Source organism: Chaetodon trifascialis, chromosome 15, assembly GCF_039877785.1.
Source record: "Chaetodon trifascialis isolate fChaTrf1 chromosome 15, fChaTrf1.hap1, whole genome shotgun sequence".
Classification (NCBI taxonomy): Eukaryota; Metazoa; Chordata; class Actinopteri; order Chaetodontiformes; family Chaetodontidae; genus Chaetodon; species Chaetodon trifascialis.
The window spans coordinates 5,792,093-5,817,041 of NC_092070.1; the positions used below are offsets into that span (position 1 = coordinate 5,792,093).

A 24,949-nucleotide genomic window follows, 5' to 3' on the forward strand; every position below is an offset into this window, starting at 1 on the left:
AACAATGAACATGAACTTTATATAAAAACAGAGATGTAATGTACTGGGTTTTAGCAAATTGCTGTTTTCTGGCAGTAGTACCAGAGCATGTAGGCAGAATAATATTTTGTGTGTTGGGAGATTTTAATTGAAATGTGCAACAGGTTCTTGTCATTAAATCAGAAAATAAATTTTTACAGGCTCACACATTCAGATATGTGCATGCATTTTTCCACATGCATTTTTCCATATTCATTTTTTGCCACATTTCACAAGCTGAAAACAGTAATGATTCTTATTTGCTATGAGACAGACAGTTTTTGTTAAAGTAATAAAACATTCAGTTTGGTATTGGAAAACCAGGTGAGTGTCTGTGATCTGGAGACAAACATGGAGGACTCAGTGCATACCAGATGACATCAAACTGTATTGTCTATGTATACTGTTGACTATTTCTGTTATTTAAAATACCGGCAGCAATGAGAATGTATGGATCTTTCAGGAGAGTCAGCAGTGGAGTGCCTTTTCCCATCTGTATACAAGCACAGAACATTGTTAGAGGGGTGAAATTTGAATAAAGTTTGTAGTTTATAACTTTAAATATTAATTAAAATGAAATTAGCCACTTACATGCTGTACCATTATCTATTTGACTACATAAAACTACACTATTAGTGGTCATGAGTATGCCTCAATTTTTATTTTTTTTTTCCAGGAAAATTAAACTGGTAACTGCTACTCAGACCCCACATGAGTCAGTATCTGATATTCAAAACCAAAGTTTTTGGTGGAGTATTTCTTTAGTTTAAAGTCTGACTGCAAGAGAGTAATTGAAATACTTTACTTTTGTTTGCACCTGTGATGGCTGAAAGATGAGGAAATGTAAACCTGTGGGTGGACAGTAAAACAGGACAGTTTGATGCAGAAACACCACAAAGAATTGTTTCACACTGATACTTTTTGGAGAATTACATGTTTTATCTCAGTTACACAACATTCCAAAGTACCTCCACCCAACACAGCAATGACAGCCAGGACCAGGAATGGAGCCATCTTTCCCACAAACTGATACATGACACTGCCGAATGGAGCGCCCACTTCAGGATGCGAAAGAGATAAGTGAAAAAGTTCAACACTGAAGTAGAAGCATGTTATAAGTGGAAAAAGCAATTGGATGGTGAAACCTCCATGATGGTAAATGTTTTTGTGATTCACAAGGGAGTTGAGCATAAAATACATTTCTCTTTTGGTGGCCATTTTCAGACATCATTCCATCCATTTTCTTATTCTGTTCAGGGCGAGGAGCTGGTGCCTGTCCCAGCAACATTGATTGCAGAGGACTACTGTGGGCAATACTGTAATCAATAAGGAGGCCAGTTTTTAGTAAACAATGTATTTTTATATTATTATTTTTTACTTAATAGTAGTGCCATCAATCGATTAAAATATTTAATCGCGATTAATCTCATGAATGTCATAGTTAACTTCTGATTAATCGCAAATTAATTGCACATTTTTATATATTATAAATGTCCCTTGAATTATCATTTTAATGCTCTTATCAACATGGAAAAGTAGATAGGCTTGCTTTGTGGAAATGTTTTTCATTGAAAACAACAACATGTAGTGTTATATTTCACGCTAACGTTCTCACTTTGAGCAGTCATTCACATTTGAATGAATCAAATCTCACACAATTTAACACTGTCAATAAACAGATGACAAAAAAAATAAATACTTAGTTACAAAAAATCCCCTTCAACAACCCTTTCTAAGGGATCAAAACAACTTACAAAATGCACATCATTGTAAACTAGGACTCAGCTTATAGTGCAGTTAAACCATGGCTTAAATCTTCCTTTTTTAAGTTTCCTTTGAACATAATAGCACCCATATGCCTCTGTTGAAAGGCATCCATTGTCACCTGGTTTTGACAAGGAGGCAGCAGAGAATTCGCATTAGCCGTGTGTTTGGCCATCAAGTAGTATTTCAGACTGGATGTGCTACGGTGATAATTCAGTTCACACTGACAGTGCACACAGATAACTTTGATTATGTCAGTCAACCCATTTGGCAACTTTTTGAAACTAAACTTTCCATTCAAAATCCAATTTGGCGTTTCGCACTTGATATCCACACAAACCGGTAGCCTACTGTTTTACAGCTCGCGAGCCGGCAAGTCCAAACAAGTGCCGGGTGGTGGGGGTGGGGGTGGGGGGGGCTATTGTTTTGTTTCCGGTTTACAATTGGATCCTGTAGTTTTTCTTACGTTACTAGCAGTGGCCACAGCCTCTAAAAAACTACAAGTTCACTAGGTCACAAAGAGCGTTAATCTCACGATAAGGCATTGACAACGCAATATTTTTGACAGCACTACTTAATAGCAGACCCATTTAAGTTCTCCAGACAGCTACTACTGAAGCGTAGTTGCCAGCTGTCATGTCCAAAGGAGGAGGTTGACAAGCATCTCCATGACATGCACACAGATGTGAGAAAGTGAGAGACAGAAGGACCTGGGTGAGTGTGAAATCCTGGTGAGGTTGACTGCAGCAAGTCCAGTTGGAAAGAGGTTCAGGAGATAATAACAGCAGCAAGAGCAAGCTTGGCCCTTGGACTCAGTGGAGTACCATATGAAGTCAACAAAAGATGCCTCAATCTTCTGCAACAGTTGACCTGTCTATGAACATGCTGGCCAAATTAGCAGAGTGCAGAGGTCCCTTGTCCAGATCTGGTGTCTACCAGCTACCAATATGAGCATTTATGAATGATCTCTATTTAATGACAACATGAGCCCCAAGTTGTAGATGGCTGCTGAGAAGTCTGGAGAAACTCATCTCACAGGCACCAATGAGCTTCAAACCAGCAAAGTCCAGATCCTTAGTACTGAGGAAAGAGAAAGTGGCTGACCAGTTCCACTTTTCCCTGGGAGGCACTCCGATTCCATCTCAGAGAAGTCAGTAAAGGGTCTGGGTAGGGTATTCAACAGTTCACTGAAGGACACTGAATTGATCAAGGCAACAGGTCAAGAACTGGAGAACCATCTGCCTGCAGTAGACAAGTCTGTCCTTAATGGGAAGCTGAAGGCATGGATAAACTAGCATGCAATTGTCCCACAGATCCTCTGGCCCTTACTGGTGTATGATGTCACAATGTCAACAGTTGAGGGCTTTGAGTGGAAGATCAGCCATCAGCCTCCACAAATGGCTGGGGCTTCCCAGGAATCTAAGCAGCATAGCTCTTTATGTGCGGAAGAACAAGCTTATACTTCCATTTAGAAATGTGACAAAGGAATTCATGGTCGGCCAGAGGAGAGGTGCTGCAGTCTAAAGAGTCTCCCAGTCCTGGAAGCTGTGAACTGAACTGAAACCTGAACCGTTCAGCCGTATATCAATTCAGGAGTCGCAGGCTCCTCCAGCCAAGCACTGAATGATTTGTTGATTCGGTGAACGAATCTTCTGAATGAATATTTCTAGTGAACTGATTCTAGTGAGTCAGTACATCTAAAAGAACTGGCGTGCCCATCACTAATTATGAGCTCTCGGTCATTGAGTAGTTAACCTTAGCGATAGCTTGTTGTGGGTAACGTATGTTAACAGTTATGCACACCCACAGTGGGCCAACGTAAACGTATATGGTTTTAATACATGGAAGCCTTTGTGGCCAGGGTTAGGTTTGGGTTAGGTTGGGTTAGGGTTTGGGTTTGAGAAAGTTTTTTATTTAAACTGTGGTGCACTGGCCTAACTGTCTGGATGTAGATGAATGGATGGAGTTATTGCATGTATGTGTTGTGTTGATGCTGGCCCAGGGGTAAAGTCTCCGGCTTCCAACCTGGGGACCTTGATTCAAATCCCGACGCCGTCTCATGTTTTAACACCAGCATGTGCCCTCTCTGGGCATCCATCTTGTGTTGTCCGACGTGGTCTCGGCTGGGCCTCCATTTTGTAACTGGTTTGGGATTCTGTCAAACATCTTCTTAGCTTCTATATCTACTATTGCCATACGAGAAATTAAAACGATTATTGGCCTGGTACATAAATAAATAGAATAAATAAGCAATAAAAAGTCCAAAACATAAATAAATCTTATGTTTATAAGCTTTACATTAAAAACTACTAAAAGTACAACGGTAAATCAAAGTTATGTTGTGGCCGTGGTTTTGGTGATCTGCTCTGACATGCAAATATCTATGTGATAAAAATTAAGTGCTATAAAATTAATAATTATAATAAATAAATATATATATTAGAATAACCATGCAATATTAGTAGTTATATACAAATATTATAGAACACATCACACATTTAAGAATAAAAAATAATCAATAAAACTAAGTTAAAATACATGATAGGCTAATAAATAGTAGGCAGTGAGAGATATGTAGATGACGTTTTTTGTTAAAGAAAAAACATTTCTTTTATTTTTGTATTAAAATTAGCTGTACCTAGGCCCATATGGGAGTAAGAAAGTCTATATAAGATCTTGGAGAAAAAAAAAAAGGGGGGAAAAAAGTTTTTGTATAAAACTTTATTCAAGTATGGCAATATATTGTAGAACTGTTCCATCTTCCCAGTAGATTCAGGTTTGGTATGAGTGGGGGGTCCTGGATGGAATATTGGGGTGTAGCGTCCGGTCCGTGGGAGTAGTAGTCCTGTAGGTGATGTTGAGTGTCAGTTTGGATTTTAGGGGTAAGACAAGGGGGAGATAGGGAATAGAATGGGGAGGGGGGTTGGGGTTGAAGAAAGGGGTTAAGTTTAGGGTTAAGGGGGGCAAAAATTGGTTATGGTTAGGATAGAAGGGAGGGGGAGGGGGATAGGGGCTGAAAAACGGGGTTAAATTTAGGGTTGGGGGGGGTGGTTATGGTTAGGGTAGAAGGGAGGGGGAGGGGGGAGGGGTTGAAAAACGGGGTTAAATTTAGGGTTGGGGGGGAAATGGTTATGGGAGATCAGGGTTGGGTTGGGGGGGGGGGAATTAAGGTACTCCGTGGAGGACTAGTGGTTATGGTTAGGGGAGCCAGAAGGGGGAGGGCGTGTAGGGGAGACTGGAAGGAGGTTGGGGGGGGGGGGGGGGGGGTTGTCGGTGAGGGATGAATGGTGTCATCTTGTCCTGTAGGGGTGGGGGGTGGGGGTAGTGGGTTGTTACCGGTTGCTTCTTGGGTATGGGTTGGGTTGATGAAGGTGTGAGTATTCCTTTTATTGATGTCATTAAGTCCTGTTGGTATGGTGGTGGCGAGTTTATGTATCCAAATTTTTTCTGTTCTTCTCCGTTGGGCTGTGGTCCAGTAGTGATGCGATTCAAGTCCTGTGATGATAAGATTATCCGGTGGGTGAGTTTTGAAGTGCGTTACTAAGGCTGTGGTAAGTTTGCCTGTTCCAATGTTGTAGAGATGTTGTCGGAGTCTGGTAAGGAGGGGATGTTTTGTCTCGCCGATATAATGTTTATTGCAAAGTGTGCAGGTGATGAGATAGACTATATTGCTGCAGGTGAGGGATAGTGAACCATGGATGGGGTGAGCTGTTTTGCTGTATGGGTTGATGACGAATTTCCTGTCTGTCTCTGTCTCTGTAATATTTCTTATACTGTGTGGTCGTGATGGGGAAGAGCCGAGCTGACTAGTAGGTCTTTCAAGTTTTTGTTTTTTCTGTGAGCTGTGACGATCCTGTTGTTATGGAAGGGATGGTGCAGGGGTTGGATTGTGTTAAAATTGTTCTTGATTTTCTTCCAGAGGGGGGTGGTTCTATGGGAGAAAGTGGAGATGAGGGGAATAAGTTGTTTTGTTGTGGAGGGTCTTCCGATGTCCGATGGGTCGCAGGGATGCTCTTCCAGGCCTGAGGGGTATGGATATAGACCCTGGTTCAGGTAGAGGGTAGGGGGAGTTGGGGAGGTAGGGGGTGCCTGGGGGAGAATCCGTGCCCTTCTGGTGGAAGTGGGTGTGATGGCGTCTGTGGGGTGAATTGGAGTTGTGTGCGTGGAAATTGTGATATGTTGTGCGGAGTGAGTGGGAGCTAAGGAGGCCAAAGTTGCGTTTTTGATGTTGCGAAGAAAACGTTTGCTGTATCCCCTAGGTCGGAGACTATTGAATAGTGTGCGTGTGGCTGTGTGGAAGTCATCTATGGTAGATGAGATTCTATGGAAGCGTATGAGTTGTGATTTGATAATGCCTCGAAATGTGTGTTTGGGATGGTAACTGTGTTTATGGAGGAGTGCGTGGGTATCTGTAGATTTAAAATGTACTTTGGTCAGCATTCTTTTCTGTGTAGAATTGGTTGTGTGGAAGAAAACTGTAGTGTCCAGAAAATTAACATGATATGGGTCAATAGTGTAGGTGACGGTAATAGATGGATGGTGACTGTTGAGGGTGTCAATGAAATTTTGAAAAAGGTTGAGATCGTGTGGCCAAATGCCGAAGATCTCGTCTAGGAATCTCAAGAATAGCAATGGTTGATGTGTACATTTTGATAAGGCCTCCCGCTCCCACTCACTCATGTATATATTAGCATATGACGGTGCGTACCTATGTCCCATGGCCATCCCGTTCACCTGTAGATAGTATTGGTTATTGAAGATAAAGTCGTCGTTTTTCAGACAAAGGTTGAGTAGTTGTAAGATTTCCTTGTCTGGACGGCTGTTATCTGGATATTTGGAAAAGGTTGATTGCACTGCCTGTAATCTGAGTTGGATGTTGATATTTGTATATAGGCTGTTAATGTCTATTGTAAAGAGGTGGGCGTGGCTGGGGACGACCATGGGCCGGATGGTGTCTATGAAATGATATGTATCTTTAATGTAACTGGGGTGTTTGGTTGAGATGGGGCCAAGTAAATGATCTATATATTGAGAAATATTATATGTGGGGCTATTGCAATCCGATACAATGGGTCTACCGGGAGGAACCTCACAGGGAATCGTCCATGTGTGTGGGTCTTTATGAGTCTTGGGGAGTAGATAGAACTGTCGGGCTCGTGGGTTGGTGGGTCCAGAGAGATGATTACGCTGTTTGGTTGTGATGTATTTTTTCCGGTGAAGAGTGTCCAGTATATTACAGAGTTCTTGTTGTGTTGAATCTTGAATACTGTGGTCCAGTTTCCTGTAGTATTTGGTGTCGGAGAGTTGTCGGTTGGCTTCCAAGATGTATTGTTGTTTGTCCATTATAACAATTTGGGAACCTTTGTCCGCTGGTTTTATGATTATGTTGGGATTGTGGATGAATGGAGTCAGTGCTCGGCGTTCCGCAGTGGATAGGTTGTCCGGCACGTCAGTATAAGTTCTGTGTGTTCTGATTGATGTTTTATCCAAATGAATGATTTTCCTGAGATTGTTGTGGAGATGTGAGACCTCTGGTTCCCAAGTTGATGTTTCCGTAAATGGTGTGGGTTGGTAGCCTGGTTTGGAGTGGAAATAATCGATCAATTTCAATCTTCTGTGGTAGTTGTGGAGATCCCTGTGAAGTTCCTCCCGGTCTATTTTAGAGGGGCGTGGGATGAAAGAAAGGCCTTTGTTCAATACTGAGATCTGTGCTGGGGAAAGAGTCAAGAGTTTGGAAAGACTGAGGATGTCAGAAGGGGCATCGGATTCTGGTGGTTGGGTTGTAGGCAGGTGGAGATTGGATTGTGTGTCTATGAAGTGGTCTGGGCGTTGGTTGCGGGGGTCCTGGGTCGGTTTGGATATTGTGATAAATTTAGTTGTCTACACCAGGAGTTGAAGATGGCCATGGCTGTTGTGGATGTCCAGTGTACATTGTCAGGTTCTGTGGTGAAGAGGTCGTGAGGGATTTCTGCCAGAAAAGAGAAATATGTAGTGATGGTGTTATTGATGAGTTTCAGGTTGGCCTGTTGTTTCAAAGTGAGTTTGTTGGAAAAGTTAATTATGGGGAAATATATGTCTGCGTTGGGGAAGGTGGACCGGGCTTGTCTAGCTAAAGCTTTCAACTGTTTAATGGATGTCTGTTTTGGGTCTTGATCCTTGTTATTGAGGCCGATGGAAAAGATGACAATTTTTACAGTGGGGTTGGTGATGGTTTTCTGGCAGATCTTGAGAAAGTGGTATAGGTTTGCTCCTGGGTAACTGTCGAGTTGGATGTTTGGATTGTTGTGTGCCGGTATTCTGTTAATGTTGGAGTCTCCCAAAATGATTACTGGTTTCCGGGGCCTGAAGAACCAATCTTGCAGTTTCCGGTTTGGTCTGGCCAGGTGGTAAGTGGGTTTCTGTATACTGAGTGGAGGAGGGATGAGGTTGGTGTAAGTGGGTGATGTTGGGGTCTGGTTTAGGGTGAGATGGTTGTTGGTATCTGGGGTCGGCAGATCGGAGGGCAGGGACCCTGTCAGAGTGTCTTGGATTAGAGAGGGTTCAGATAGGGCGTTGGTGTCTGTCATGTTGACTTTTAATTGCCCGCTCATCATGTTTATACCCATCTCTTCCGTGACAGGGGTCTGCCCTCCCGGTAGGTCTGCCTAGTCCCTGGCGCCATCTGCTTGGGAGAAAGGGAGAATATTGTCAATGGTGTATACTGAAATATGGGATTCGGGCATGGATGTGGGCTTGGTGGGTTGGGTTGTTGGAGGTTGTTTTGGTATGTTTCCAGTTGTTGATGGTACTTGAAATAGGGGAGGGTGGGGAGTACACTTGAGCCTCTACTCTTTGTGTTTTCTGGTTCGGAAAGATGATTCTGTTATTGGTTGTTCTTGGTTCCATCTGCTGAGGTGGGGATGGGGGAAGAGGAAAGGGGGGTGTTTTGAGGTTTCTTCCAGGGGGTGCTGGTGTAATGGGTAGGATGGGGGAGAGTTGGGGATCAGGTCCACGTACATTATTGTTGTCCAGTGGAGGTGTCATGACAGGTGTATTGGCCTTTTTGATGGGTCTGGGGGGTAGGGGGGTGGATGTATTAGGGCCCGATGGCCTGATGGAGAGGGGGGGAGGGAGGGCTTTGAGTCCTACTGAAAGTGCTGTTAGAGTGATCGACTTGTGGGGATATCACTGAGGTGGGCGTCACTGGAGGGTTCTTTTTGGGTTGAGTGTGGGGATTCTGGGGGTGGGTTTCCGCTGCCAGTGAGTTAACTGTGCCCTGATAGGGGATGAGTCTGTGTGGGGCTTCGGCTGGTGGCAGTTCTGGGAAGTCTTCTTCTGGGTCTTCTGGGATGGAGGGGAGAGAGTTTTTCCGTCTTGATCTTGATTGTTGAAGGGGAAGGGGGAGTGTGTGGGGAGGGAGATGTGGAAGGTGTTTTTGTAATGGTTGATGATTGTCTTCGGTTGGGTTAGGAAGAGGGAGAGGGGAAATTAAGGGGGAAGGAGGGGAGGGTTGGAGGTGCTGGGGAAGTGGTTCATGGCTTTGTTGTTGGTTTCCAATGCGGTGTTTGACTCTGTGGAGAGTGGTGGAAGACAGTCTGGTGCCAAATCTCTTCTTGGCCCAGCCAACGGCTATCTGCAGAGCCTGTGGGTTCTGGGGTAGGGTGCCCTGAGAGGATATGGTGGTTGTATAGTGTTCTTTGAGAATTACCATATTGTTGCTCATCCAGGTGGTGGTGTTGTTGGCTACCTTTGTTTTAGTCTCTTCGGATGGAGCTGCAGGTCTGATAAAGTTGGTGAGACGGGTGGTTTGTCGAAGCATCCCAGGTGGAAATGTATTGGTGGATATTGCATTGTTAATGATCCGGAGATGGTGTGTAGCCTGTATGAGTCTGAAATATAATTTACTGATGCGTCTCGTTTCTGGGTCCGGTGGTTGGGTCAGTGGTTGCATCGATGATTGTGTATTGACAGGTATTCTAGGGTTTGTGTATGTGTGTGTTCTGTTATGGGTATGTGGATAATGTTTGTGCTGTGTATGAGGTGTGCTGGAGGTGTATGTATGAGAAGTGTTTGGTGTCCTATATGTAGTGTGTGTGGTAGTTTGCAAAGTGTTTGATGTATGTTGTGTAGTATGTGTGGTGGGTGTCTTGAAAATGTTTGGTATCTTGAATGTAGTATGCGTGGTGGGTGTATGTGCGGTGTGTGTGGTGAGTGTATGAGGTTGCGGCCAGGGTTAGGTTTAGATGAGGGGTTAGGGGTTAGGGGAAGGTAAAAACCAGGATTTTGGTTTTGGCTACTGGTTTTGCTAGCAAGCCTCATCTAGCCAGCCAGTCCGTGCTCTATTAGCCAGCTTGAGTTTGCCGAGGGGGAACCGGTAACTTTCTAATTTGCTCAAGTTGAAGTTTAAAACCGTAGAGAAGTTAATTGTTACAGCAGTGAAAATACCTTTGATTTAACGTTACTGAATAAGTTATCTATGATACGTTTGTTTTATTTTAATTCTTTGTGTTGGTTTTGCAGTTTGATTCTCCCACCTCATGGACGACTTTTTGAGATCCAAATTGATTGAGTGGCAGCTTCCAGGGCTCATTGACAGGTTTAGTGGTAAGTCAATTTAAGTTGTTTCCATGTCACATTATTTTATTGGTACTGACTTGGTAGCCACTACTATTATAAATAAATTGGGATAATTATTCACTGAGCCTTATTCTACTCTCTGCTAAAGGACCACTATTTTCCCATATTAATTTTAAGGAAGAAAATATTTTGAGTGTTGTACCAGTTAGATACTCTATTAACCTCAGTGTGAAATTCAGTTGTCAGCTCCTCAATTTTTTTTCTTTGCTTCTGTGTGCATAATGTCTGTTTTTATGGTTTGGTTAAATTTCAAAATTAGGACTACAGATGAAAAAAATATCTTAAAGCTAAATCTGGGATGTTAACAACAATTTTGTCCCCTTAATTTGAACATTTTACAATAGTTCTACTGCAGTGAATTGTGTACAATGAAACTGAATTTCTGTAACACCTGGCCATATCATAATAGGTTCAGATTATATAATGAAACCAGGTGCAAGTCATGAATAGCAAGGAAGACACACGCACTAAAAAGATTTTGGTGTGGTGATTTTAATGTTTTGTTTTTTTTTTTTTTCTTTTTTCTGTGTTCCAGAGGAGGCAACTGATGAAGAGAGCTTTGGCTACCTTGATCTTCCAACCATCACAACCTTGATTCCCAGAATAGGCGACAGGCTCAAGTTCATTAAGAAACATAATGAATTTGTAAGTTAGGCAGTTGCATAGTTGATTAGATATTGTTTTTAGATAGTTTTAATGTTTTTTGTTCTGAAAAGATTAAGTCACTTCTTTTTTTATACAATTACAGAAAGTTTGTAACTTAAAATATTTTTGTATTCTGTAAATTTTAAATTTTGACATTCTTAAAAGTTTCAAAATAGTTTTGAAAGTTTGTTACTTAAAATATTTTGTATTCTATGAATTTTAAATTTTAATAAATATTTTTTTCTTATTTTTTTGTGTCAGAATATATTTAATCAATAACTAATGACCATAACAATATTATATAATTATAATAAAATATTAATAATTAGAAATTAGCAACCCAACTGATTGAGTAGAAAGAACCCAGCAGTATAGTCAAATTGAGTCTATGGTTGGGTTATATGAACAACCCAACTGGGTTGTGTAAACAACCCAACCTTTGGTTTAAGTGTAACCGAATGGTGATATTTGATTGTTTCTCTTCTGTGTCCCATCTGTCTTTTATTGATTAGCAGGCATGGCGATCGCGGCAGGTGTGTGGCACGCCCCTTACCGGCACCGGTAGTGCAGTCGCGTATTATTGGCCGCTAATGCGGACCTGTTAAATACCGGACATCTGGTTAGTCTCTCTCTCTCTCTCCTCCTCTGAAATGGGTGCTGGCTGGCGTGCAGCTCTGCTGAGCTGGCGTGGTATGTGCAGTCTTCTTCAGGTATGTAGCACAGTCTGAAGTTTGGATAATGCTATAAGGTGCCGTGTTGACAGCTCTTTGTTTTTAGGTTGGCGTGTTGGGCCTGGTTGGTGTGTGCGTGTCCCCTTCTGGTTAGCCGCCGCTGCTAACAGCTAGCGGAGCGAGGTGCACTAGCTATGACTAACACAGGTATACCGTGGCACAAACTCAGTGCTCCGTTTATCTGCCAGTGCATATTTAAGGTCGCTAACAGCTGGCTTTGTTTCTTTTAAAGCTTGCCTGGCGTTAAGCTGTTTGCCCTGCCTTGCCTCTCTTTTCTCCTTTTGGCTTCTTGTGTTTTTTTGTTGTTGCCTCTGGTCTCTGCCTCGTGTGCCTCGTGGTCGAGTTGCTGTACCGCTCTGCTTGGTTACGTTGGTGTCTCTCTTTACCGCAGTGTGGTAGTTGAAGTGTGCTGATTCAGGTCGTGGTTTCAGGATTTAGGTTTTATCACAGCCGTTGTAGGTAGGGGCCTGCCAAACTCCTGCATGGGTGCATGCCTTTTGTTTATTTTCCTTTGGGATTGATTTGAGTTATTAGTTAATTTGTATATAGATAGCCTATTTGGTTTCTTGTATTTCTTTTTTTTTTGTGTGTGATTATTTGAGTGTGCAGGGACCTCTGCCGCAGCTAGCTGTGGCCTGCCTTTCCTCCGAGCTAACTCAGTGGCTTATTGCACTAGCTGAACATCATACACTGCAGGGGTAAAAGGGAACCACACCAACGTTTTTAAAGAATAAACATAATTTATTAAATGAATATTTTATTGTGATTAATAAAGGTTGTTGAACTGTTTGTAATTGTGCCTGTATTCATTTGTGCACTTACCTGTGCATGGGCTGTTTCGGGAAACCCTCTCAGGGAAGTTAAAGTTAAACGAGTATACTCTTTAGGTGCAAGTCCTAAGGTGGCGTTGTCGGTGTTGTCAAGGTTCTCTAGATCTTCCACTCGCAGTTGAACTGCTGCTGTTCATCTCTTCTCCCGCCACATAAGGAAACCAACCCAACTTGTTGGTTCAAAATAACCCAGCATGTGTTCTGTCCAATATTTAACCAGTGTTGGGTTAAAAAATAACCCATATTGGGTTGTTTTTAACCCAACAGTGCAACAGCAACAGTGCAACAGCAACAGTGCAACAGCAACAGTGCAACAGCGCAAGTGTGTAGAAAAGTATTATTCAAGTGTTATTTAAGGTTTTCAGGTATAATTCTATATTTACCATGCTACAATATACCATGATCCAACTACTCAGTGTCCTCATATAACACAGACCAACTAAGGGATGTGTGACTCCTCCTCAATACTCCCCTAAACCAAGAAGTAAAGCAGAACTATTCAGGTGTCAAGAGTTGATAAAAAAATTGGAAAATGTATCCTGTTTCGCAACAAGAACTAACCCAAAAAGAGGGAGTACCTAGGAGAGGGATAGAGGGCGTTGCATTACTATGTAATTCATTAAGTATTTTGTGAGACTCAGTTTTGTACTCTGCAGAGACAAACTGAGGTTGCAATACCTCTTCATCAGGTGATTTTTTTCCACCACAACAAAAGTTTGGCATTGCTGGTGTTGCAGGATAAGAAAAGAGCTCTTTTTAGCTCTGGGCACAGCCTGGGTGGCCACCTAAAATAAGGTAAGCAGCTCTTACTCATTTCATCTGTGTGGGAGTGAGTTCATGGAAATCTGCTTATACTGGTAAGACATATATAAAAAAAAAAAATTAACCCAAATTATTGCAGAAGGATATATCTTATTGTTCTGCAATTTTACACACACACACACACACACACACACACACACACACACACACACACACATATATATGTATGTGTGTATGCAGTATACGTGTGTGTGTGTGGGGGGGGGGGGGTGCGTGTGCATGAGCTGAGAGAGAAAAAAGGGTTTTATCTAGACTACTGGTGATGTGACAGAAACTGTTGTGGAGACCATTGATCTCAGAATGACGACCTGGGAGCACAGCTTGGCAGGTGACTGAAACCGTTATCTTTTCCAGCTAAAAGGTTGTAGCTGTTTGTGAATAAAGGCGAATTAACAGAAAAGGACTACAATTAAAATATTATAAAATAGGAGTAGTACTTGTGAACCTTCGGAAATAATAGTTGGATGCTTCTGACAGAGAAACCTAATAAATAAATGCACAAATAACTCTGGTTGTGCACATTGTAAATACGCATTAAAAAAAATAGCAATAGCTTCAAAAGGGAGAGAACACTTGAAGACAGAGAAACAAACAAGAAGGGGAATGGTTTTTCATTTGCTTTTGCTTGTGTATTTACTTTGTCATTTGTATAATAATTTGTGTAATTTGTAATATTTGTAATATTGTTTGTGGGAATAGTTTGGTAAATGGGGGATCTGAAAATGGGGAAATATCTAGAGCAGGAAGGGAGAGATGTTATTACAAGAGTAAAACAAACAACTTGATCAGTGACCATGAAATGAGCAACCTTTGGATGAAGGTCTACAAATCTATATTTATTCTTATCTCTCTTTAAGTCTGAAATGGCAAGGCAGGGTTCTTTTATTAGCACTACAGCTTTCAAAAGTTCCTCAATTGTTGCTTTAATTCCCCTATCATCATCAAGCTTGAGGGGTTTCCAGGGTAGTTTGTAACCTGGTTTTACCTTGACTCAATTGTTTGAGCAGATTTGACTATCTCCACATCAGTATAATGTTGATTATACCATAATTAAGTAGGCACCTGCTTAATTATTTGACGGAACAGGTCACCGGCAACAACCCCTTCAGGGACCTGTGGAAACCTGACTGCCAGTGGTGTCAACTGATGTCAAATAGATACCATTATTTTAATGTAGTTTTTTCGGGACATTTGGTGGGTTTGTACTCCACTTCTAGTGCCTCTTTAACCATGGGCCCAAAATTCTTAAACTCATACCCTGCAGTAATGAGAGTGGAGGAACTGGATGAATTATTTATTTTGAATTGTCTCACATTTTCAGTTTTACAAATGGAAAACGCGGCTCCTTGTTTACCCAGAGTTAATGCTGCTGAGTCAATGCTGCTGGTATGTCAATCGTTCTGCATTTTTCAGTCTTGAGTCTTGAAGCATTGTAGAGTGCAATGAAATAGAAGGTCTGGTTTTTGCCTTCAGGGAGCTGAGCTCTGATGAATTTTTCCCCATTATGCGTAGACAGGTTGGAGGTGTGTTATATCTCCCAGCTAGTACAAAAGATGTTCTTCTTTTTTGTTGGCTTGAGCTCCCCTTAAAGCTATCATCCATCCTTCCTTTTTGTTTGTGTCAATTATCCCTCCACTAGGGGAGCATAGGATGATGCGTTCCATTCTACAAAGTGCATCTCTGCCCAACAGATTCACAGGTGTTTAGTTGGAAATTTAAACTGGCAGTACTGCAGTTCTTCTTTTGTACTACTGTGGTACAGTTTCTGAGGTTGGTGTTGGCTGCTTTGTTCCTATGAATCAGATGATTCTGACATATTGTCCAGATCGTGGGAGGCAGCTGGCATCTTGTGGATTTACACAGCTGTAGGTGACCTGCTGAGTCTGCCTAAAGTGGCAGTTTTTTCATTATATAAATACAGCATATTTCTTAGGAACCTTTTGTATATTCTATGAACTGTTCTGAATTCTGTATTTTTGACTCGAACTACAATTTTGAAATATAGAATTAAAAAAAACACTTATTACTGGGTTATTACAGCAACAGGGGCCAAACAACACAACTGCATTCTTAGTTTTTGCACATGTACCCTGTGTGTCAGCCACAGTACATCACATACAATCATACTCTTGCAGCACATTGTACCTCTGCTCAGATGCAAGTTTTTCACTTGTCACAGATCTCACCACTTCTGCAACTCATCTTTTGGTGAGCTCAAACACAGCTTCATCCCTAATATCTCCCAGGAGGAAGTTGGGGAGCATTGTACAGGCAGTGACCACCTTGTGGACAATCAGCCAATCCAGTGGTAAAGTCTGAAGAAAGATAGCTCTCCACTGGGCCTTCATCCTGCCAAAAGAGGTCTCTTAGCCTTGAATGATGCCTGTTGAAGCAAGCTTGGATTGGTCCCTCGACCGACTCCTTGTGTGGCAAGACGATAATGGGGCTGTCAATACGAGGATATCCTCCATCACCAAGCAGAGAGTGGTCAGCAGGCTGACACACTACAGACACAAAAAGTAGACTGCAGCGGCGAATCCTGGCATCATGGACTTAACCAGGATAATCAAAGACAAAGACATCTACAGATCTTCCTGTGTGGTTACAGACAGCTTGCAGTTCAACAGAGTAAAACGTTTTTCTGTAACAGGTGGCATCATTGACTGCAGCTCTGATCTGTACATGACAGCGATCTATTGCTCCCAAAGTCCTAAGGTAAACATCATCAAACTTCAATCACAGCCTTCCTTTCCTCTTCCATCGCTGGGAACCAAATGATGCGGCCACATTGGTACAAGAGGGACTTGATAACTTCCTTGGTTGACTGACACAGTGGTTGAGCATGAAGAAAACTCTCGAAAACACCCAAAAGCCAACCAGAAGATGAGGACAATCACTTCAGTAGTTTGACGACATCTGTATCAAGTATGACTCTTGGGTGTCTGCTTGGCATATCCAAACAAGTCACAAACAGAAGCGGTACACACACCACCTATAAAGCACTTTACACTTTTTGCCTGGTGACTTATGAACCAGAGACACAACGGAAAATTATTTTTTCCTCTGAATTCCGTCAAGTCGGTCCAGATGAACCCCTTAAACCAGTCACAAACATACCATGATATCATGTTGCCAGTTATGCAGCACAATAACAGCAAATTAGTTAATGCTTTAAAATTTTGAGAAACCATGTTGCGATTCAGCAGTGACGTGGAGTGACAAAGTGTTCCAGGGACACAGAAGGGCCAGCAAGCGCATTGGGATTGCAAGCACACCTAAGATTTCGATAGAAATTTTACCTCTTCTACCCTGCCTCTCGCCTGTTGAAGCTGGGATAGGCTCCAGCCCCCCCCCGCCCCCCGCAACCCCGAAAGGGATAGGTGGTATAGAAAATGGATGGATGGATGGATTTTACCTCTTCCAGTTTATATACACCTTAGAGAAATCTGTGAGTGAAAGGTAATTTTTACTGTATAATAAAGCAGTTTTGCACTTTTTTTTTTCAACCAAAAACTCTTTATTTTTGTATGTGTACCTAGAAGCTGTGTCTGTATGCACACACCTATCAATCCTAAGGACAAACCAATGAATGATATACTCATCGCATGCCCTCTCTCCTTGCCATCTTTGTACACATCAGCCAGCATTCCCATTCCTGTAAAACAGAGGCAATAAAATAATAATAATAATAATGATAATGATAATGATAATGATAATGATAATGATAATGATAATAATAATAAGTGGACATGAAGCCAGCTCTTTTCCGCTAAATTCTACCGGTTGTTTTAGTGGATTCAACTCAAAACATATCTTACCTGCCACAGACAAGCAGGATCCACCTACACCTTGCACTGATCTCACCAGCAGCAGTAAGATGTAGCTCGATGAAAAGGCAAACACTTACAAGAAACAGACAGAGAGATTCAATAATATATAAATTATAAATAATAAATCATAAAAAAATGTATGAAGAATTAACTTTTTGGTAGAATGCATAGTAAAAACACAAAATTCTTCATGCATTTGTGGAATCACATACTCTAAATCCTGATTTGAGTAACAATCCTCCACTGCCCAAAATTAAACAGCTTTGCGCGTCAATGACAAGACATCCTTGCCAGTGATGTTAGCTAACATTACCCGTTCTTAATTCAATGCCAGTTGTAACAGGTAATATTAGGACCCAATTGCAGTACCACCAGAACATGGGTATAGCTTGTAGCAACTTTAATATCAGGCTTGGCAGAGAAAGACAAGTAACAATGTAGTTCGAGGATCCGTTTGGAACTATAGTCTCTCAATGGAATACAGATTCTCTCGAAATGTTAATTGAACCAAACATCAAATAGTCACAGGTGAACAAAAAATCTCAAGGCTCGTGGTCAGACACAAAAGGCTGAGATGTTTACCGGGGAACAGGAGAACAGATGTGTTCAAAGGCAGGTGGGTTTGGCAATGAGAGTCTTGCATGGAAACAAAGAACAATCTGGCACTGAGTGAGAGTGGGAGAGCAGCTTAAATACTAGACTGATTGGGAATGAATGTCAGGTGTGTGATCAGGTGAGTGGGCAGGTGGGTGTGGCTGGCAGGGGAGTAGGAGTGGACTGACTGAGCATGTGAACAGCCAATAATGTTGGCTAATGGTTCTTGGGAGAAGACAAGTAACAGATTTACAGACTAAATTTATTTGCAATTCTCCTGAAAAATAGATAGAAATAACAACAAAACCGCTGGGCCATCTACAAAAACATGCAGGCCAGCAAAAAGATATTTATAAAAAGGTAAGCTAACATAACATAACATAACATAACATAACATAACATAACATAACATAACATAACATAACATTAGCTTTACCTTCAGCTAGCTATCTTCAATGTAGAATGAGTCCAAGATTAATTCAAGCTGTCAACCTCCAGTTTTGTGTAAGTTACTGACAATTAGTAGTTACTTACACTTACTAAGTACTTCTCTCACAAAGTAATTGCATTACTTTACCAATTACTATAGACAGTAATTATATAGTAGTATATATAGTTACTACTATATAAACATAATTAGATACGAGGTAAAGAAACTTTGTTTTATATTTGAATGCATGTTTCATTCACTGGGACAGTGTGGAACAAGACAACTGTCCAAAACAAGCCGCTCCATTGGCGGGTGCATGTTGTTTCACACATCCATGAGACATTAAATACGATCTAGCAGGTTTGTGAGTTTAAAGGTTCTGCAGACACCAAAACACGGGAGACAGGAATGTATAACTCTGGGAAGTTACCACAGCGGCAGTCAATGTATCATTTATCATAATGATTGTAAGTTAAACAACAGAAATAAGGTGCTCGCATTACAATGTAAAAGTGTGGTTGCATCTATTTGGCTGTTCAACACAGCCTAACCGGATGCATTACCTTGTGACAGAAGTCAACCCTATATTTCTTTGCGGGGTCCGTCTGCAATAACGGCTCGCCCCCACATTAACAAAGTGGGAGTGCGTGTTTTCACATAGAGCTGCTGTCTAATGTGATACTTACAGGTGGCTGCTGAGATGATTATGCAGAAACCAGCACACAGTGGGATGTGGTATCCAATCCTGTGCAACAATACAACAGTACATAAGTAGGGACCACTGAGTCATGTGTTTTTGAGCTTGATAAATGTGTGCCCATTCCCCACAGATCAAAGCCACCCACCTGTCAGTTAGTGACCCAATTAAGGGGTTAATGATAAGCTGTACACCGGGTTTCGAGGCCAACAGCAGTCCAACTTTGATGTTTACTGCATCCAGCTCAGCACCTGCTCCAGAACAGTTTGAATCAGGGGGTCTGCTGGCCATGGTGGGATCACTGGATAAAGCTGGGCTCTGGTGTGGAGTTGCAAATGTAGAGTCCAAAATCCCTGATCTGTTCTTGAGTGACTGGATGATAGCAGGACTGACTGTTGAGCCAGTGTTGTTCCCAGATGTGGTAGAGGAAGCCTGGTCAGTTATGTACAGGTAACTTGGAAGGATTGGCACTGCCCACAAAATAAAGCATAACAAAATCTTAATCTCACATTTTGAATGAGATTTGATCTCTTCAGCAGATGGCCCTAAAATGACATGCAGTGTTATTTTTTAAAGATGACCATCAAAATGATATTATTATACATGAATTTACAAGCACAGCATGATCAGCATTGCCGACAACATTCACAGGTTCATTGTTTCACTGACAAAAAGATGTGTCCATATTTGTAAAGTTAACAATTTGTATGTCATAAAAGTTGTTTTACACAAAATTTTGCTGTCACATACGTGAGTCTGTGAAATTGGGTTTGGGTTACGATTGTATTTATATGAGTATAAGTCTAAAAGCTGTGAGTGCAAAGTCTTATGAATACAACTCATTTTTCTACGACTACAAAGTCTTCACTGTGAATATGAATTCAAGTTTACGGGTACAACTCGAAAAGTGCTGAAAATGACGTCACTGAGGTCACAGTCGAGTCGCAGGGGAAAGTAATCGATCGGCGATTCCTCCAACTGCGCATGCGCCTGCCCCAGACACAAACATGCAGGGCAACGCCCCCATCCCTGCAGAGACTTCGCTGGCAAAGCTTTCAAGTCTCACCCATTGGGCGTAAGACACACGTATATCAACCTGTTCACATGCTCACACACTATATCTTGTATTTCTCACACCGAGAAATCACCAGGATAACGCCCACCAAGTTGTGCCACTAGAGGAACTGATGATGTGTCGGTTGCGAACGAAACGGCTCTTAGAGCTGCTCTTTGAAGTGAACGATCGGAGCCGTTTCCTGCCTGGGAGCCGGAGGGGGAGCCGCTTGGTTTTTTTTTACACACTGAGCAGGATGGGGAAGGGTGGGGGTTACAGATAGTGATGTTCTATACCACCAATTTCCTTTCCGATTCAATACTGAGTAAAATTCAGGCTGGTATCGGTGATACCGATCTACTACCGATACTTTATGCAAAAACACCTAATGTTTCTGTGTCTGTATCTTGTGAGTGCTGTTGCTCTCGGGGAATCATCTTCAAACGATACAAAATCACAGGGCAAAACAAATGATGGGTCTATTCTGCACTTAATACTTAATCATATTTAGATTCAACTATGTATGTAGTCTCTCTAAATAGCCTACAATAAGGGGATACAAACACTTACTGTTTTACAATACTGGGTGACTCAAATTGAAATTGCCAGTAAAATATTTAAATAAATAAATGCCACAATAATTGCACAAGTTTGTCAATACCTACATTTTAAAATATTCATTGAACAGTTAAAGCAAATTAGACTGTTTGTGAATATTAACAAATATATTTTTCAGATAAAATGTTTTTTTTTTTTTTTTTTATCTTTTCTGATATATATTTTTCTAAATTCACCATGGCTGTTTTGTTGCAATTGTTCTGGATAATTTAATGACATCTAGTCTATGTAATTCACTTTAAATGATCAATTCTTTAGGAACCTAGGCTTTTTTGCGTATGTGAGATTATCTCAGTGATAAACATATTATTACTCCAAGCTGAACTCATGCAGTTATTTGTTGAAGCATGTATTTATTTCGTTACTTATTTCATAACCATATTTATTAATTTGAACAACTCCAACAGCAACAGTGCTTAGTGCCGCTTAAAGCTCCACATTTTCTCCCTCTGTACCTGGATAGTGCCTGCCTCACCGAAGGACTCTGCCAGGGACGTCTGTCATGCCCTGGCAGCAGCACCTGACACTGCGCTCTCCTCCTCTGTCCGCCTCACCAGAAATGCCTCGTATTCTCTGTTGTGGTTTAACCTGAGGTGTTTCGCAAGGTTTGTTGTGTTGCCACAACTCCTTACTGTTTTTCCACAGATATCACAAACCGCGTCTTGGCTGTGTGTAGAGCTGAAATAACTCCACACACGACTGCGCTTCCGCTGAGCCATAGCGTCTACAGCCTGAGACTGACTGACTGAGCAGTGTGCCGCTGCGCTTCCCCATTACGCACTTACCCAGGCGGAAGAAAAAGTAGTTCACACCAATCGCGTGTCATTTAAACAAAATCTCAATAGTTTAGTTATTTTCCACTGTGTTCCTGTTAATGATATACATTACCTCAAATGAGTGAAGTATCAAAAGTATCGATATTTTGATTTGAGAATCGATTTTAGAGCATACAGATCTGGTATCGGTAGGGGCAGCGCCAGAAAAATTTGATTGCAGGTGCTATGAGTGTGCTCCAACATTGACTGGGGGTGCTCCCAGAAATACAGTATGTGCACAGGCACACACATAAACAGTAGTAACTACACAACGTTAATATAGTTTTGCAAGTATTCCAGAACTGTATTATTATGCCACTGTCTGACATTCACTTCATTCAAAAGCCAAAGGTTATGCACAGATCGAGAAACAATGGGATTTCAATTACATTGTTTTTTTTATTGTAGTGCAATCTCTCGTGCGTCTCCCCCAATGTCTCCTTCCGGTGTCACACCTAAACAGGTCTGTGTGACACGATTACTATTGACACACTAATTAGGTAACTATCTCAAATCAGAACTGCATGAAAGTGGAAACATCCATATGTACTCATCAAATAATGTTTAAAACCATCGTGCCATGAGAGACAAAAACATCAAAATGCAAACACAATAGATAACATACTTGCAAAGAGCAGATCAAAACAGCAATCCATCACCATGGGAAATTAAAAAAACACTTCCCATCTGACATACAGTATCACAGGAGGACTATGCGATGGTTGTTATGGCTGAGGGTGAATGCATTGATGATCTTGTCGATGTTCAGGGCTCGTGCCCTTTTAATGGTATATTGAATTGAATTGAATTGAATTGAATATTGATAGCCAAAAGTCCAAGGTTACTGCTACGAGCATCTCTGCTACTGCTCCTCAGATAGGTTTTCAAATGGCAGAGACAGGAGAAAGATCGTTCACATCGTTTGTACAAGTCCTTAAAGGCGTCCTTGTATGGTGCCATGAGTGTTCAAAGTTCCAAAGATGTGTTAACAGAATATCCCTGTTGTGATTTTCTTTCGAGAAGACGTCGGGCTTGATGCAACTCTGCATTTAAGTTATCCTCAGTGATGATAATTCTGTGCCATAGTCAATAAGCACCTCTGATCTAAAAAAAGTCTGTGCTTTGGGTTTAGAGCTGAGACCCCTGACAGCACATGATAAAAAAAGCACATGAGATAAAATGTCATAAAAATATACTTTGTTTAATGATTTTTTATTGGATTTCATGGGGGTGCTATGCTACCACTAGGGGGTGCTGAAACACCAGCAAGCCCCACCTTGGCGCCGCCTATGGGTATCGGAGGTATCGATATTTCAGTATCGATCTGTACATCACTAGTTACAGACACAGCGCACGCACACACTCTCTCTCTCACACACATACATACACACACACACACACACACACACACACACACACACACACACACACACACACACACACACACACTTGCTCTAAGAAATGCTGTTTGAAAAAATATTTTTATTTGTACCAATTTATGTGTCATATATCAGAACAGACCCCTGTCCCCACCCCACCCCTCACTGCCGCTGCCAAAATCTCACTCTGAACTCAGTTCAAAACTTGAGAGCACAGGTAACGTCAATAATAATGTGCATAGCCATTATTTACTTCATAAAATCGAACCATTTTATACAATATACATTTCTTGAACTCACATACTTATTGCTTTAGCTTGCAAGATAAAGATATTTATCGATGAAGCTAGTTTAGTGCTATCGTTACTGGGATTAGAAGTGGGCCAGTGCTAATTAGTTAGCACTAAACAGCTGTAAAACATATAATGTTACCCCTCAAAAAATGCACTGTCCTCATAATTTTCGACCAGAGCACAGATTTGGGATGAGTTAACGTGAACCAGTGACTTATTGTCTCAAATTTATAATTTCACTCGTAAATCGTGCAATAAGCAGGACGATTTATCATGTCCGGGTTTATTTCTCCCTATCAACCGTCTCCCTCTTTCCGTGTTAACTTCACACAAAGTTACTGGTTCATGTTAATTCATCCCAAATCTGGCTTGATTGTTAATGCTCTGGTCGAAAATTATGAATGATAGCACCCAGTAACAGCGACTATGCACTTTTCGAGTCGTACCCGTAAACTTGAATTTGTACTCACAGTGAAGACTTCATAGTCGTAGAAAAATGAGTTGTATTCATAAGACTTTGCACTCACAAATACACTCGTAACCCAAACCCAATTTCACAGACTTACGTATGTGACAGCAGAATTTTGTGTAAAACAGCTTTTATGACATACGAATTGTTAACTTTACAAATACAAACATTAAAATATGGAAACATCTTTTTGACAGCTATCTTACACCACAAGTTCTTAGTAAAACAAGTAAAGTCAACATCAGAGTTCTCAAGTCTCACATATTGGGTGTGAGACACATGCATTTCAAGCTGTTCACACACCACACCTTGTAGTTGAAAAAACTAGTTTTCATGAGAAAACTGGTCCCTGTTAGTGTTATACTGTTCTCTATTATATATTGTGATCATTGATGTGTTAATTTGTAAGAAACATTTTACTTTTAAAAACTGTTGTTTGTTATTTGAGATGGAGCTAGTTTATGTAGTTGGGTAATTTATTTTTTCATTTTATTTACAGTATTTAATTAGCTCATCATATGTTTGTATGTAACATTTTAACATGCACCTTCAGCTGTACAGATACATGTGGAAATATAATATGTGTAGCAGAGAAGGATGAAATGGAAATACTACCTGTAGCTTTAAAAATTGTACTGTGCTTAAGTTGGTGTACCTAGCCATGTTCATCCACTGGTTGGTTAAATGCTGAAGTGAAATGTTGGACAAGTAAAGTGTATGTCTGAACCTACCAACCACTGACAGCAGCATATGATCCAGGAACAAGGCGATAAACACAATAACCACGACCATCTTCTTCAGCTGGGCGTCCCGTCTCAGCCAGGTTAGTAAGTCTAGGTTACACAGCAGACATGTATGGTAATTGCCCTTGTATTCAAAGTTGGTCCAATTCATTGTTGGAGATTGCTCAACTGGAAAGAGTCGTTATTAAATTATCGGAGTGCAGGCTTTTGAGATTATCATAGTGCCATATGGCCATCCCATTTTAGTATCAAAAAAGTAAAATTGGTCTGTGCCATGACTTTCTTATGCCAACGCTAATTTTCTTAGCCATTTTGTCATTAGGGGTGTGATTCGCTTGTTCTCACCCAGAGGTTTTCAAACTGAGAGGTGAGAGAGTTTGAGTGGGTGTGCGGAGGGAGAGATGTGAGGCAAATACTGCTAAAAAAAGAAAGGGAGCACTTAATCATCACAGTATAACGCCAAGTCAGTTAAAGTTTAGCGATATCAATCTGTCCATTTAGGAACAATCACACCTGCTTTGGTGCAAGTGGACATGACAACAGGTGCAATGGAGAGGCAAAAGCAATACAATCCCCTGATAGGGAATGGTTATGCATGTGG

The 24,949-nt window shown here is 41.3% G+C and overlaps 2 protein-coding genes across 2 annotated transcripts in view; one reads left to right on the top strand and one right to left on the bottom strand.

Annotated features, from left to right (window-relative positions):
* The window catches only part of LOC139343488 (synaptic vesicular amine transporter-like), a 32,765-nt gene that overhangs the window by 6,614 nt on the left and 1,202 nt on the right, over nucleotides 1–24,949 (bottom strand). The window contains exons 2-9 of the mRNA XM_070981181.1: nucleotides 24,337–24,438; nucleotides 19,126–19,447; nucleotides 18,967–19,025; nucleotides 17,245–17,328; nucleotides 16,989–17,081; nucleotides 987–1,076; nucleotides 824–867; nucleotides 451–511 (exon numbers count right to left, since the gene is read on the bottom strand). Of these exons, the coding sequence (XP_070837282.1) occupies nucleotides 451–511; nucleotides 824–867; nucleotides 987–1,076; nucleotides 16,989–17,081; nucleotides 17,245–17,328; nucleotides 18,967–19,025; nucleotides 19,126–19,447; nucleotides 24,337–24,438 (855 nt within the window). The remainder of the gene's footprint in view (nucleotides 1–450; nucleotides 512–823; nucleotides 868–986; nucleotides 1,077–16,988; nucleotides 17,082–17,244; nucleotides 17,329–18,966; nucleotides 19,026–19,125; nucleotides 19,448–24,336; nucleotides 24,439–24,949) is intronic.
* LOC139343486 (SWI/SNF-related matrix-associated actin-dependent regulator of chromatin subfamily E member 1-like) overlaps nucleotides 372–24,949 on the top strand; it is a 366,467-nt gene continuing 341,889 nt past the window's right edge. Inside the window, exon 1 of the mRNA XM_070981178.1 lies at nucleotides 372–381. The gene's annotated coding sequence lies outside the window, so the exon portion shown is untranslated. The remainder of the gene's footprint in view (nucleotides 382–24,949) is intronic.